Source organism: Malurus melanocephalus, unplaced genomic scaffold (assembly GCF_030028575.1).
Source record: "Malurus melanocephalus ecotype Western Australia unplaced genomic scaffold, MMel_1.1 scaffold_44, whole genome shotgun sequence".
In the NCBI taxonomy this organism is placed as follows: domain Eukaryota; kingdom Metazoa; phylum Chordata; class Aves; order Passeriformes; family Maluridae; genus Malurus; species Malurus melanocephalus.
The window spans coordinates 3,114,822-3,131,737 of NW_026623276.1; the positions used below are offsets into that span (position 1 = coordinate 3,114,822).

General features: G+C 35.9%; 1 protein-coding gene across 1 annotated transcript in view; it reads left to right on the forward strand.

Moving 5' to 3' along the window:
- Positions 1-11,505, forward strand: part of RBBP8 (RB binding protein 8, endonuclease) — a 41,682-nt gene extending 30,177 nt beyond the window's left edge. Inside the window, exons 14-20 of the mRNA XM_057364938.1 lie at positions 1,041-1,141; positions 1,879-1,993; positions 2,890-3,042; positions 3,619-3,688; positions 4,670-4,766; positions 8,799-8,940; positions 10,914-11,505. Of these exons, the coding sequence (XP_057220921.1) occupies positions 1,041-1,141; positions 1,879-1,993; positions 2,890-3,042; positions 3,619-3,688; positions 4,670-4,766; positions 8,799-8,940; positions 10,914-11,011 (776 nt within the window). The 3' untranslated portion in view covers positions 11,012-11,505. The remainder of the gene's footprint in view (positions 1-1,040; positions 1,142-1,878; positions 1,994-2,889; positions 3,043-3,618; positions 3,689-4,669; positions 4,767-8,798; positions 8,941-10,913) is intronic.
- Positions 11,506-16,916: the final 5,411 nt, after the last annotated feature.

Sequence of the window (16,916 nt, forward strand, 5' to 3'; positions counted from 1 at the left end):
TCTCAGAGAAGTAAGAAGTGGGAGGTAGCAACACTGCTGTCCTGAACATTTGGAGGGCAGACTTTGGCCTGTTTAGGAGACTAGTTGACAGTCATCCTTTGGGAGGCAGTCCTGTAGGGCAGAGAGTCCAGGACATATTGGACATTCAGGAGTCTGGAYATYCTTCAAGAAGGAAATCTTAAAGGTGTAGGAGCAGACTGTCCCGTGTGCTGAAAGATGAGCTAAAGGGAAAGAAGGCCAGCCTGACTGAACAGAGAGYATTGGCTGGAACTCAGAGATCAAACAAAAGAGAGTTGATGACCTTTGGRAGAGGGGGCAGGCAGTTYAGGAGGACTATGAGGATGTTGTGAGGTTACACAGGAAGAAAATTAGAATGGTTAAAGGCCAACTAAAGCTTAATCTGGCTACTGCCRTGAAAGACAGTAAAAAATGTCTATAAGACAATAAATCCATCAGCAACAAAAGGACARCTAAGGAGAGTATCCATGCATTATTGGACCTGCGGAAAACATAGGGACAAAGGATGAAGAAAAGGCTGAGGTATTTAGGGCATTCTTTGCCTTAATCTTTAATAGTAAAATGAGTTTTTCTTGGAGTACCCAGTCCCGTGAGCTGGAAGACTGGAGCAGGGAGCAGAGTGAAGCCCCYATAATCYAAGGGGAAATTATCAGTGACTTGCTGCACCACTTAGACAYGCACAAGTCTGTGGGGCAAGATGGAATCCACATGAGGGTACTGAGGGAGTTGGCAGAAGTGCTCAGCGAGCCAGTTTCCATCATTTATCAGTAGTCCTGGATAACTAGGAAGATCCCATTTGACTGGAGGTGAACAAATGTGACCCCCATCCAAAAGAAGGGCTGGAGAGAGGATCCAGGGAGCTACAGGGATGTCAGCCTGACCCAGATGACCAGGAAGGTTATGGAACATATCACCTTGAGTGCCATCATATGGCACATACAGGATGACCAGGGGATTAGATGTTTCTGGCAGAGTTTGATTCTGATTATTTGTCTTTTTTTCCTCATATTCTGTGCATACAGACTTGAAAGATAAAYCCTCTTCAGAAAATTTCCAGTGGAGCATAGACCCAGGAGCTGATCTTTCACAGTACAAAATGGACATTACTGTGATTGATACAAAGGTGAGCTTTTATAAGTCTGYATGTTCTATAATGTTGAAAAAGCCTGCAAAAGTAGTATCATGRACATTGCAAGAAATGAAAGACCGAACCCACTTTCTAACAAAATTCTAAATTCAGCTTATTTGAAATTTGTTCACTACAGTTATCCTAAAACWTTTCCACTGTTTAGATGTACTTAATAAACTCAGGAGGCATATTTTGAATATGAAAGTCATGCTTTTTGGGGTAGTTTTGAGTTTATTCAGGACAAAAAAATTGTTCTGTGAAATGTTCACCATGATAGTTCTTTATGTTGAATAATACAAAATGTGCCAGTAAGGACTGTTATCTTCCTTTGAATTCGGTGCAAGTTAGTTATTAGGATCTCTGAGAATTTTTCTGAAGTCTGTTTGTTTTGTCTCTCTCACTTAAAGAYTATCTTAAAATCTATTAATTTGACCAGTCTTTAATTTCTGTATGTTTCATGGTTACTTTTTATCTTTTCAGAATTTAACATTAAATTACTAAGGCATTTCTCACCCACCAGATAAATGCTTCACATTTGAATTTCAAAACTTGTTATTCTCTTACCTAAATTTTACATCTTTATCATGCAGACATTACTGCAGGTAGAAAAGTAAATCTATGTCGAAAAAGAAACCAGTAACTGCTATGAAAGTGTTTCAGATACACAGCACTGACACAGACAACAGTAGTTGCTTATAGATSCAATTGTCATGTTTCCTTTTTTTATTTAGGGTGGTTCTCAGACCGGAGTTGGAGAGGAAGTTGTTGATATGGATTATACATATGTTAGTGACAGTGTGCTATTAAAAATGAAAAATCAAGAACAAAATCAGGAAAGCAGCCCAAGTAAGACTTTTTTTTCCTTTTGCTTCTCTTTGGTTTGCTTTATTGTGGTATGGGGAGGTTTTGGGGGTTTGTTGGAGTTTTTTGGATTTTTTTTTTAAGGAGGAAAGACTAAAAGGGCATTCTCTTTTTTCTGTATGACTAGATAGTAGAAAATAGTTTGCAGTAAAAGTGGTGTTGTATTTTTATAAGTTACACAGATCAGTTTGTTTCCCAGTAGAATCGGTGGCAGATTTTGAGGTTGGTTTTTTAAAATAYAGATTTTAAAATAATAGTATTTGTGCTGATAGAGCCAGTTGCTATTCCTTAAAGKTGCTTAAAAGATTAAATACTTAACCATATAACAGTTCGTATATCACCTGCAACAATCACTCRTGCAACAAACAGCTTCGGAAGTTTTCTACTTAATCACATCAGACTTTCTATGGGAAGACTAATTTCATTTTTAATGATATATAAATAGACCTAGTATGTTTAATATAAATCCAAATGTGTTTATATTGCTTTTAATGTATGGTATGTGGTGAATCATGGCTGCAGGGCAGTGACTGTTTCCTTCCCACAGAAAGTATTTCCTTCTGCTTGGATAACTCCATAATTACAAGAACAGAAATATCAYGTATCCAGTATTAAGGTTAAAGGTACCTCACAGTGATTTAGCAGTTAATCARATTTTTGAAATGGGATCCAAGGTATCTGAAAAATAAGTGAGCACTGGCCACATTTGAAAGATTGACRGAGAAGTTGCAGAAAGAATAAATGTATACTGGCGTTGAGTTAATTGGTACTGGAGCAGGAAGTAAATGTTAATTCTTTTGATATACATTAGTCAAAATGTAATTTCTTGACTGAAATCATTGAGACACTGATTTGGATGTTCTTTATGCTTTAAATAACAGGAGGAGAAATWACAGATCTGTTTGATCAGACAACCCACGAAGAATACGAATCCTGCCTACCAGAAGATAATCCTTCTGCATGTGATGAAAAAGAAACTCTTCATGATGAAGAGCAGGATAAGGGAGGAACAGTWGCAAACAAGAAACTAAAGAGTGGGATATAATTTGATTCTGACTTTATTAGACTACTTAAACTGTAAGAGTTGAAATCAGACTCTGTTCTTTAGGAACAAGTATGCCAAATAAGCCATCAGTTCTTTTTTTCATAAGTTTGTGGTGAAGTTGATTAATTGTAGGGACATAACATAAAGCAGTATGAAAATTTTTTGGTAGTTCATTTATATAGTCAACCACAAAAGTGTGCAGTGGAAGTTGGCATAGCAAAAGTGACTCTTTAAAGAAACACCAGTTTTTGGCTGCATTTATTTACTTCCTTTCTTTTATTATTTTAGGTTCTCTTACAATATTCTGTATTTTAAGCAGTCTTTCCATTGATGTTCTTCTTGTCGTTTTTACTCATCTCACTGCTGTTTTACTTCTGCTCCAGTAATGCTTTTTGAGTGCTGGTTCTATCAATTCTGTATTATTTTTAGTATCTATTTGAATCTGTTGTCTCAGACTGAATGTAAATGGCATTTTTATATTTCTCAACAKTTGGTTAATAATTTTACAGAAGTTTCTCCAGGCATTCTATTAACCTTATATTTTATTTTGTATGTGTATTTACAGAACAAGAGGATAAACAAGATAAAGCCAAGCAGAAAGCTTTTGTGGAGCCTTATTTCAAAAGTGATGAGAGGTAATTTAGTTTGTTCTGTAGGGGCATTTTTAAGGCTCTTTGTATCTTCCCTATCAGGAACGAAACTTGTTCCTCCATAAAATAAACGTGTTTGTGTGTAACAGACTAGCAGTTTAAGGTGCATAGGTAAAAGATCTACTAAATTATATAAAATACTTTAGATTAAAACTGGGAGAGGGGAAAAATTAAACATCTCAATTAAACATTGAGAAGCCTGTCACATTTGCTGAAGAGAAGGGATTGCCTCTTCTGCATTTTATAATTTTAGTGGATGCAGTGGTTTGTAATCCATGTGGTTTCTTACAGGCATATGGTCATGAGTTTGTGAGCCTGGAACCTATGGRCTGCTTGTACAAATAAAAGCCTTTCCCTCTCTGGTATTTTTGCCCATTGCTCTAGGCAATAAATGAATGGGGTTCAACAAATGTACCTCTTAGTGCCTCTTCTGTTGCCTTCCAGTATAATCGTCATTGGAAGACTGAATCCTCATTTCATGATGATACCAAGCCCTTCAATTAGCTTATATTTTACCTCAGTGCACGTTTTCTTTGTAGAGGAAAACTTATTTAATGTTTTGGGGGTAGTTAAGTTGAAAAGAACCTACTGATGTTCAACCCCAACATACATTCCTCTTGTGGAAATCATTGCAAGCACAATTCTGTCRTGGACAAAACCAAATATTCTGTAGAAGATCTGTATTTGAATAATTTCTATATAAYAATTACTTTCACACTATGAAAAGCCATAATAATGGGACACATATCTCTGGTTATGGAAAAGTCCATATTACATTTGAAAACTGTTTTATTTATAAAAATAACCTTATTCAGCTATAAAAGGCAGTATGATGTGGGGTTTGTAGACATTTTCTGATTTATCTTTTTAACTTTACTCTCCATCGTTGTGTTAAAAAAAATGGAAATTCCCAGTCATGTCAGAAAAATAAAAGTACTCTTATGTGAAAACACTTTTCTTTTTCAGAAAGAATACTGTGTTAGATTTTCCTCATATTGAGGTTGTTAGAAAAAAAGAAGAAAGAAGAAAATTACTTGGCCACACTTGTAAGGAATGTGAAATAGTAAGTAGTGCTTTAAAATTTGGTCAGTCTTCCATTCTCCTAACTCAAATAGTATTTAAGTACTGAAGTGCTGTTTTTAGTTATTAATCTGATTGCATCATCATCATTACCTRCAGTAGCAGAGGAGTGTTTACCAAAGCTGGATAACCAAGTTTGCAGTTGGTTTGTTTGTTTTTGRTGTAGTTACCTAACATGGAAAGTCTTGGGTTTGTTTTTTTTTCTGTGTATCTGCATGATAAAAGCTTCTTACATCATGGTTCCAGTAAGATTACTGTTAATAAAGAATGCATCAGCTAGTCAAAGAACTATTACAGATTTGTAAACTTTAGATCAAAATCTCTACTGGAATAAGTAAGTTCTATATCCTGTTAGATAGATGGATCTAGTTTTGGTTTGTTTGCTTTTTCCCTTGTTTTCTGGGATAATTTTTTCAGATAATTGCACCAGCATAGGTGACAATGTGTATATATGTACAAATGCATGCAAAAATGCTTAATTAGTAGATTAAAAAGTATGACATTTTGTGTTTCACATTACACATTTTTCCTCCCTTTCAATTTATTAAACTGCTTTCAGATAAAATATTGTGTAATAAGAACATATTTTATTTGTCATTAATAGACTTTATGATCTAAATGATGACTCAGAAGTGTGAATTAATGACTGAACAATCGTGGATTTTGTGGAATCTTTTAATTTCCACGCACATATACAGGACCAACATTTTTCTTAGATTCTCCTGCTGTTCACTTTACAGTCAAGTCCCATTTACTTAGCTGAAGAAATTTATTAGGGTATGTTTTTAATGAAAACATACTGAAAAATAGTTTTGGCAAAACTCATTAAACACAAATATTTAATTTTTACAGTCAACAATAAGTACCCTTTTAAAATATATGTTTGATTTAAAGAGTTTGAAAGAAAACAAAAYATCCCCCAAATCTCCAGTCTGTTTCATGGTTCCAGAGCCATGTGTTAAGCATTTTAATTTCCTGTTTCTGTAAGCTGCAGATCTTCCCTCTGCAAATCCAATTTGTGTTACTTTCTGTCAAGTTAGAGTGATAACTATGGTGTCTGGAAACATTCACAGCTCCAGTTTCATAACAGTAGGTTTCTACCTTAAATGTCAGGAAAGTTTGGGTTTGTTGTTGGTTTTGGCTTTTGGGTTTTTTTTTTTTTTATTAAATCTGCACCATTCAAGATTAATGTCTTGGAATGTGTGGAATGCTTGGCTGTGTCACAGCAATATTAAAACTAGGTTTGAATTAAATGCCTATGGAAGAAGGGAGTATTGGATACAGCATAAATGGTGCTTTAGAAAARTCTTGGCTTGCTGATTAGCCATATGGGTTTGAAAAATTGCCAAAATCCAAGGGAATATTTAGGGAGTGGGTAGAAATCAGTAAATTGTTTCTGGCTGCGTGCTGTGAGTGGGGTAAGTAACTCTCACTTTGAGAAAACTGAGATATTTAATTTTTGCCACAGCAGAAGTGCCACAGCAGAACTGTTTATCTTAAAGCTTTGTGGTAGCATCTCATTCACTTTACGGTGTAGAACTTTTGATAAGAAATCTTGTTTTGGTTTTTTATGACTTTGCGATGCTGTCAAAAAAGATTGTTGGCAGAAGTTACTGGTAGCTCATAAAAGTAATGTAGGTGTAACTACATTTAAATGAGTAGAAGAATCAGTCAGTTCTTTTTATATGCATTTGGATTACAGAAATTCTATAAGTAAGTTTTTGCTAAATTAATGGGAGGAAGAGTTTGTTCTGTTTCTGAGACTGCAAATTGTTGAGTTCTATAAACAGTTATTTTACAGGAAAGACAGGATGAGACTGCAGTATCTTCACACATGGAAAAGCCTAGCTCAAATGTTTTGTGTGGATTAAAAATGCTGCRGACAGTGAGATCAATCTAGAAAACWGCTGAGAGTTCTTTTTGCTGTTTAGCTGACATACATAATTCTCTCATTCTCTGTCAGCCCTAATAGATTTCTAAATAAGACAAAGCAGAAAAGTTTCTTTCTAATTTAATTTTAAAACATATTTTTCTTGATTTTTTATTTTATTTTAGTRCCTACTAAACTGTACTGTATTTTTCATTGTTAGATCTATAATTATTCCTTACTAATCATAATTTTTTTAACTTAAAAAAATGCAACACACAAACTTTTAGTATGTCAATTTCTAAAATTTCAGGCTATTAACAGGATAAAACTAAGGAGTACTGCTGATTGTCCCCAATAAGACTCAGTATTATTTGGTTTACACAGAGATTGCAGAATTCTTATAGCTAGTTTTGTTGATTTAATACCATGTTCTTAACTTTTGTCAGTGACAGTTGAACTGTACTAGATAACGCTTGCCTGCTCCTCCTCTTTCATTAGTCTCTAGGTGTTTAACTGGGTGACACAAACAACTTTCCAGCTGGGTCTCTGAAGCCSAGTTGCATAAGTGACCCTACTCTGACTCAATCCCTGAGCTGCTGATGATACCCACTAATGATAATACCCACATGTTCTGGTCTGGCATGGGCTCTCTCCAGTTTAAGGGAACATTTATAACACACTGAATCTTACATTCTTGACCAGGAGATCCACGTGTTACTAGATTAGATTTCTGTACTAATAAGGGTTTTGAGAGCAGAGTATGTTCTGGTGGCAAACTTTGTAAAATGGCACAAAATCTGAAGTGTTTTGGGGAGGGGAGATGTACCTGTTTTTAGGCACTGCTGCAGTTCTCACAGATTACAGAACTATAAAAAGAAACAAGGGTTCTTCTAGCTCCTGCAGTTTTGGGTCTGATATTTTCAGAGCTGTGATTGCTCTTTTCTAGCTGATCATCAGTATTTATATCTCATGATTTTTTGAGAAGGATTTTTATGCCTTAATATTTTGTCTGTGATTTAGTAGGAAAAAAGGAATTAATTAGTGGGCTTTACAATTCCGAGTAGGTTTTCTGAAATCCTGCCAGTAGCTGGGGACATGAAATAATCTCTCTTTACAGAGGTATCCTGTTCTTTTCCTGATTTTCCCAGTCTAGGTCACTCTCCATCTCATTGAATAAGCTACAARTTTCAATTTGTCTTTTTAAATCGTAACACTGTGATTTCAGTACAATTGTTTTACTGCTTTCACGAGGGTTTCTTGTGTGGCTGTGACTGTTGGCTTGCCACTGGAATCACAGTGCATTCACTGAAAATATTTTGACCATCTACATGCTCTAAGGGACAGATTTTGTATTTTTAGGAGATACAGCTAGAATTAAAAATTAAAATAGTAGAAAACTGAATGGAAAAAAATATACCCTAACTTTCTGTGATGCTGCTCAGAGGAACACCCAGCAAAAAGGTTTGGAGAGTGTATATTCTTTTCTCATTGCAGCCCCCAGTACAGCTGACAGGGGTGGATGAGTAGCTAGTTTACCATAGAGAATGCTCAGCTGGCAGATAGTTTCTGGAGTCCCAATGCCAGTCAGTTACTTAAACTAGCTCTTTATTTACTTCTATTTTTTTTTATTTACTTCCTTCTAAGTAGGAAGCATTTTGATTTAAGTTTGCTGTTACTACTGTAAATTTGGATACTGGAAATAATTCTGCAGCATGAGGTTTGTAGTGTGGGTTGTTTCATTTTTAAATTTTATTTGTAAATGTAAGCTGACACTTAATAAATTAAAAAATTCCAATCTCTTTCAACACCTGTGCTACTTAGCTTTGTAAAATCAGTCAGTAAAACTGTTGACATAAGTAATGGTACACATGCCTAAACCTTATTACCTATGGTATGTTAAAAGATGGAAGGTTAACAAATTTGCCACCATGAAGTTATACTTAGTCTGTAAATTCAGTAAGCTTTTAGGGTAATTGCCAGGTGTTTGTCACTTGGATAACAAATCTCTACTCTTGTCTGTCCTCACCATTGTTTTTAGATAACTGTGTTAATAAACACAGTGATTGATAATGTCAGTTGTGTAAAGCAGTTGCTCTGTATGTATGAATTTGTTAACTAGGATTTTTATTTTCACCTTACATTCAGTATTATGCAGACATGCCAGAAGAAGAGAGACAGAAGAAACTAGCCTCTTGTTCAAGACACAGATTTCGCTACATTCCTCCAAATACTCCTGAAAATTTCTGGGAGGTTGGATTTCCTTCCACCCAAACCTGTGTGGAAAGAGGTTTGTGCAAAAAAAACCAAAAACACACACACACACACACAACAAACACACAAAAAAACCACCCAAACCAAAAAAAAAACCAAACAAACAAAAAAAAACCCACCACCTTACGAAGCACTTTTTAAAGCTGATCTTTTTTACCCCCCTGAAATTATCTCTAGTTCATATAGCAGCCTTTCTCACCCAGTCCTGTTGAGGTCTTTTTATCAACACCCATTATTTTTAATAACTATAGTCTGATTTTAGCAGTTCCTGTACTACTAAGAAAGGAATATATGGAGACTTTCTTAGAGCCTAGAGAGAGATGGTAGAAATAATTGGGATTTTCATAGAAGTAAATTTAAACCCTAAATATGTATCTTTGAACCTAAGCAAGAATTGGATTTTCAGAGGCAAAGACCAAGAGATTGTACTTACTGAGGAGAGACAGGCAGCACTATTGGATGTCCTTTGTCAGTGTTTTTAGAGATTTYCATTATCATTTGATACTGTGAATGTTGGAGGTATGATGTAATTAAACAATTTTTAATACATGTACCCTGCTGCTTGTTAGTGATAATTAAAGGATTGGTGTTTGGTTTTGGGTTTTTTTTTTTTTAACATTTCTTCACACAGAAGTTTATTCTTTCCTAAATAATTTTTCAAAATCTTACAGCCTGGTATAGAAATCAGGTTTTACTAATTTTGTTAAAATATGGTGAGTTTGTTGTGTACCTTGTGTACATTTCTTCAGAAGTGGTAAAATGCTGAGGTGAGGAGCCCTATATGAACTCAGTTACTTACATCTATACTTGCATATTAGCTGTGAAACATTATTCTTCATTTTTATCTGTTCTTGTAAGTTTTAGGACAGACATAAGAAAATGTAGCCACAGTTGTGTATCATCCTTAATATTTCACAACAGGGAGGCTTGATTTTATGGACTATATAACTTGTTACTACCCATTTGAAATCTGCTTGCTGCCTCATTAAAAATTATCTTCTTGGCCATTTCCTTGATCTGCTGGAGTAAGAGCTGTTCAGTTGTTAATGATCTTCAGCAGCATATCAGAGGCAGACTTTAGATCAACCCTCTCTTGGGAAAGAAAGTATTTTATAGCAGTGCAGCAAGAGAACTAAATCACTGGAGAGTTCCCACAATGAGCTATTGCTCATCCTGTCACTCCAAGTAATGGGTGCAACACYGGTATTTTCTACTTTATATTGGTATTTTGAACCATCTGTTTGTGTTGGTTTAGTTTTTTTTTAATAGCTGAGTTACATAGACAGAATTTTCCAGCTATGAAGTAGGAATCTACTACTCTCACTTTGGTGGATGTTGTTGCTGATAAACTGTAAGGAATTGACAAAAGCCAGGTGCTGAAGCTGACTTGAATAAATTATCTGTTCACTGTCAATGTTAGCTAAGTAGAGCATGTTATAGAAATTTTCTGTACACTTTTCTTATCAGAGAGCTTTCAAGGTATGTTTGATYCATAGGCTCGTGTTTGGCTTTTTCCAGTCTTTAATAAATGCAGGTGCTCTTAAAACAGAGGGATGTACTGTTTAARCCCACAAAGCACATGTGCCTGAAGTTTCCTCTGTATGACTAGGATTTACATTTTTAAAAGTGATTTTTCATTAGTCAATTGAATTAGCAGTACTTACATACTTTGTTACTCTTACATAAAATCCTCAGTAGAAAGAAAATGAAAAGTGCAGTTTTGTTTAGAATAGAGGAACAATTCATAGTTTCCATTCTCTACTTCATTGTTAAATGTCTGTATTTCATAACTGTGCAGTCACCTACTAGAAAGCAGCTGAGTGTTTTAATGAATGATATTGCACCCAAAACTTTATGTGAAATCAGAACCATTTGCCCCAAAAGGACAAAATCACAAGTTATTTTTTGAGGCTAAACAGAAATGAAAGCTGAAGTTACMCCTGTTTTTATATTGTATTTCTTACCTCAGACTTTTTTTTTTTTTTTAAGGCTACATTAAAGAGGATTTTGCTCCCTGTCAACGTCCAAAAAGGCGGCAGCCTTATGCCGTCATGTTTTCTCCAAAAGGAAAAGAGCAGAAAACATAAAGAATGGGGAAGTAAGAAGTGCCAACCTGAAGTGTATCTTTCCTGTCCGTAGATATTTATAGTTAATATAAACTTGAAACAAAGAACTGTGTTTTCCACAATGACAGATAAATCATTTAATTGAATATGTAAATTTTCTAAAATTCATTTGGAAGTCTCATGTACCAGGAAACAGAACTATTTAATGTATGTTGGTTTTGTATTGTATTAATACATTTTGTATTAATTTTTGCACCTGTCAGACCATCTCCTACTTTTTTTTCCTTTAAGGCCAGCAGCGGAAATTCCAGCAATTCCTGTCTGAACTGTGTGTCAGTGACTAACTGTTTTGAAGTCACTGAAATCACTTGTTCTTGCAAGGGTAATGTCTGTCAATGGAAACAGAAACACTTTTCTAGGGTGCTTTTATTTTGCACTGGATTTTCTTGTATTTCTTTTCTTTTGTTGCAATAATGGTTATATCTACTTGGAATAAAGCTGTGTTAAACATGGAATGTATCTACTGTTAATAGTTTTGAGGTGTGAAAACCGGGAAGCCTAAGTGTCTTTCTTAAATTCTGGTGTTAAATGTACAGCAACAGGTTTTACTCAGAGTTTAAGTTAGAATATGCAATATTTGGGKTTTTTTTTTCTTAGCTTGGAATCTGTTTGTGTAAATGTGTCTCATTTATTGATAGAGAGAAGCATTGTTATTTCTAAATTTGGGGGACAGCTCTGCCCAGAGTTTTCTTAGTGGATAGCAGTAGTCRTCACTGAAATTACAAAGGACTCTCCAGAGATATCTTAAATTAATCTTTTGTAGCAGGGAATATAGTTCCATACTTGCATTGGGAAAGGAAGATTATACAGTATCACAGAGGCAGGGTAATACCTACAYAGGTAGGCAAACCAAAGATCACCATAAGATCCTTAGGAATAAAGAAGCTGCAGTCAGAAATGGGTTCAACCAATGAGAACTCTTATAAAAAGACATCATAAAGCAAACAACTATTTAAATGTCTGAAGTAAAAATAAAATAATAGAAAGTACAAATACATCTGGGTGTTTATATGTATATATTAATATATATAAATKTATCTGTAATTTCTATTCTTGTACTTTATGTATTAAAAAGTATGTATTTAAAAATTTGGTGGATAGGACCATTTAAATTCAGCTGTATTTCTGTAGGAATGGTGGCAGGTACTGCTGGTGGAAAGGTTGTAGCATAGGCCCAAGAAGAAAACTAAAACAAATGGGATTGATTTCACTGTGACACTAAGTGACACAAAGTCCTTTTAGGCTGAAATTACAGGCCTTGCAGAAAAATAGAAGGTGTAAGAGTAGGCACTGTCCCCATCCTACTTTAGCATTGTACAGGGGTATATCCTAAGGAATGCTAAAGGCAGAAAGGCAAATARCAATGAAAGTCTTTAGTCATTCCCATATATACTAATACATGCTGACATAAATGTGTACACACTGTAGAAGATAATTTCTTGGAGCAAGCAGTCAAATGACCATGCAGATGTAAGCCTGGTTTCCTAAAAATTTAAAAAAAAAATAGAAAAAAATTAACAGGTACTGCCAAAAAATTGAATTCGTGCAAGTATCTTGAAAATTGTTTTAAGACAAGTATTASATGCTCTGAATAAATACTTATCCATTAAAAAGAAGTTTTTAACAAGAAGAGGAGGGTTGGAGACGGCTTTTAACTAAGGAGAACCTTTACGCGGTAGAAGCTATATCCACAAGGGAAGAGCAGAAGCACACTGTAACTTATCAAATGTAAATTTTGCTATGAAGTAGGCTGWTTGAGAAAGTTTCTGAGAGAAATAATTATAAATCCTATTTAAAGAACTATCAGAAAGAAAAAGCTTTTTATCAGTAAAAGTGCAAGGTAAACAATAACGAGAACATTAATAGATAAGATGACAAGAAAAGTTGGGATTTTTACAGCAATGTTCATTATGGAAGTACTTGGGAATCTTTCTTTGCAGGGTGGGTGGGCAGAACTGTTKTGAACTGAAATGGCAGAACAGGTCAATGGTGTGAGTGCTGAATTGGAGCCTGCTCCCATGGATTAGAAAGAGATTGAGAAACTGCTAAATCCCTCACTATAGCATGGAACATGACACTCAAACCAGTTTTGGTGGTCAAGGAGAACAAAGTAACAATTCTGCCATCWGTCTTTTAAAAAGACTCCAAGGAGACCAGAGGGGCTGCAGCCTGATGAGTTTRTGGAGTACTGGGAACTGGGCTAATTGTTAGGAGTATAACAAACAGGATTTTCAGACCTTTGGATAAATACAATCTGAAAAGATGACACTTGTTAAGGTGCCATTCTGGTGATCTTTCAGATACTTGGAAGGTGTCAAAGTATGATTCATATGACAGCTCACAGTAGAACCATCTTTTCATGGTGCAAAAGAAGTTCTCTCCTGGAGGATGTCTGTTTAAAGGTTTATGTAATAGGTTATGTAACAGGGYAAAGGTTTTTGTAATAAGAAATTACAGTGGGGTTCTGCTAGGTCACATTTTATTGAGCCTCTGTTATGAGAAAGGGTAGAGGGAAAAGTCGGTTAAATTATTCWCTGAGCCAATGGAACTGGGATATAGAAGAGAGGGAAATTTTCAGAGTAGAACCCTTTCACACAGAAGAAGGGTTGTGATGGATGCTGATAAAGTCATGAAGTGTGGAATCAGTAAAAAGCAAGGATTGCTCTCCAAGGGCAACAGGTTTAGTTACAAGAAGAAAGGAGCAGATTGTGTCTGTGAGGATATTACTGCTCCACTAGAGGACAGTAAGGAACTGCTTTTGAGCTTAAAACACTAAGAATTACCCTTTCTTATCCCTGGATAGTTGGCCAATTTTATAAGACTTCAATTGACTTTGCAATTGTGGATCTCTTGCCTAGCTCTTCTAATGGCAGAAAGATTATTTCACTTCATCTGGAAAAGTAAGAGATCAATTGTAAAAATCAAAAAACAAGAATAGAAAGAGACTATGATTTCCCCTCCGAAATATGAATAAAGAAATACCAGAAGTCTAAGCAACCTTTGTGAAACAAATAGAGTATTGAAATTTWTCATTTTATAAAATTTAGTTATAAATTTCTAAGGCATTCTAAGCAGGCATTTCTAATTATGACTTACCTGTATTTTTAGCACACTCTTGGAATAATATATATGTTTTGCCCAGAAGGAATGGAAGAAAAAAGGGAGCCAATGAGACCCAGCAAGGAAAGTCTGCAAAAAAAAAACCAAAACATTAGATATTGTTACATTTATATACACTAGCTATCTTTATGGCATGGCAGTGCATTGCAATTACAGTGAGCTGCACTGTCAGAGGAATGAACTGTGTTCTTTGAGATTTGTGTGTTTTTCCACATCTCTTGGCAGTGGGGGAAAAAGAAACTTGGATAAAAACTGATATGCTGAAATATGTTTTGTCTGTCTTTGGAGGAAATTGGGGCAACCAATATTTATGAACCAAATATTMAATGGCTTCTTACCAGAAGCCATTACTCAGAAACTGAGAGAGCAGGAGAAATTTCTTCAGTTGTATTGAGATATGAGCATCCAAATGGGAATCTCTGAATAGCAGTGCCTGTTGGGTCATGTATCCACCATCTGGCGGAACAGCCAGGACAGCCACAGATGTCTTCTAATTTCCTCTCCTTGTCTGTGACTGTGTCTTAGGATTCATGTTGCTTCTTCAAATTTTATAAGACAAGGGGAAATTTAGTGTAATGGATGCTAGGATTTGTGCATCTTGTAGTYATGTAAATAAATACTGTTGGAACATTAGCCATGACTGGAAGAGCTTGAACACTTAAAATTAGTGTGGTGAGAGCCCCCAAAGAAATGAATATCTTGGAACTCATCCATATGGCATCATCAAAAACATCCCTTACTGGAATGGGTTGGAAACTGGAATGGGCTTCTGAAAGTCAGTTTTTCTGAAGTCAGGTCAAGGTAAACTTCTTGGGTTCCAGCTGAGCTCCTTCTGGCCTGCTGGAGTACAGCACATTCCTAGTGATTCTTAGCATATATTCCACCCTGTAACATTCAGGCACTGGTATGGACCCAAAAATTATACAACATTAAGTTGGTGGTTTAGTGTCATTCCCAAAAACAGAGGTGGCAAGGTCATGGCTTTAGCACTTCCAAAGTGTTTTCTGTCCACTCTGCAAACTATCTCAGCCTGAGAAGGAAGCCTTTGATCAAAAGCCATTTTTTAGGCTGCTTGGAACCCAGATTGTCAGTAAAATGTCCACAGGCGAGCTGTGTTTCCTGTGCTGCCTATGAGGTTTACTTGGTTGTTAGTTGCATTTAATTAGTTGTGCTTTTGAACTTTCATGCAGAATGGATGAATGCCTTGTCCCTAATGAAGCAGGAGAAAATCTATGTCTGTTTGCTGATAATTAGAAACTCCTGTCAAAAGAAAAAAAAAGCAAAACAATACAAGGAGACAAAATCATAGGCCAGGGAAGCACAGAGGAAGAGTGATTATGAGGTGCTTGTTGGTGGTACATCATGGGGTTATCAGTAGACTCTTGTTTTTAGAAATAATAAACATCAACTCKGATCCTCAGGGGAAGGGTTTTGCTACACTCAAATCAGTTGTGGAGCATTTAGAAGAAGGAACTCCTGCTTTCTTTGACCTGTGTGTTTTAGTGTAGCAAGACTGCTCGGTCTGAACACAGTCTGTCTTTGCTGTGTTCCTGCACTGAGTGAGCATAAAATTTCCAGGAGCATTCTCTGTGTACAAGTATGAGCACCTAACGATGAAGAAAAGGGAGCAAGACCCTGCAGAAAYAAGCCCAAAGTCTACCTCATTGGAAGATGTCCCATGCTTATTTTAGGCTTAGTTTCCTGAAATGTAGAGTGTTTTTCTCAGAATTTCTCTTGCTTCTTTAGTCTGTGCTTTGCTGTATTCCTGTATGTCAGCATATAAAAAAAAATTATGTGCTGTAGATGATATAAGCAGTGTTGTCCTCTGTGAATAATTTTACAAGTTACAAAATGATGGGTCAGCACAGGTTAGGTTGTTGTGTCTTAGAACAAGGATGTGCTATAAAAACACACAATTCATTTTGATCATCAAGTTCTAAACTTGAATTATTCTTCTAAACACACATAAATATCTCCTTGATAGTCATATTAATATGAGATTTCTTTCATGAATTACAGTTGTCTCCTGCCTCCCACCCTTTTCAAAGCTACTTCTCTTTAGAATATTGTTTAGGATACACGTGTGGCTAAACATTTGGCACCCTAGGCACAGTRCCTGAGGTGCAAGCACCATCACAGCAGAGCCATATGGACTTCCAGGGGTCCACAAGTTTTTSTGTTGTGTTCACTGTGGAGAGGGGCACTGGGAGCCTCCAGTCAAGGGCAGTGATGCCTGTCTCCCACACTTGGCAGTGGTGGGAGATAACCCTGCCCAGCAGGAACTTTGAGAAGGACATTTGCAGACTGCTTGTCCTTGGTTGGTTTTTGTCTGCTTTCTAGCTGCAGCCACGAACAAGGCTTATCACTCTCATTTATAGCCAAAGGTCTTGTTTAACATCTTGTTAGAAAAAACTAGTTGAAGCTTAAGGTCAACATGGGAGAAAGACTTTCATTACAAATGGGAAAGCTGATTTAAGCTAAAAGCAAGTATTAATTGGGAAGGCATCCTCAAATTACAGTATGTTACCAAATCAGGATGATAACATTTGGTACATACTTTGTACACCAGTAAGTGACTACAYGTGGAACTAACCAACACACTAATGTTCAGGTTTTAAGTATAAATTGGTGACATACATGACATATTGGACAAGGGAAGTGTGGAAAATACCCCAGAAACAATTGTAGGAAAAGTTCCATGTCTACTTCTATTCCACACATTTCTTCTACAAAGATATTACACCCA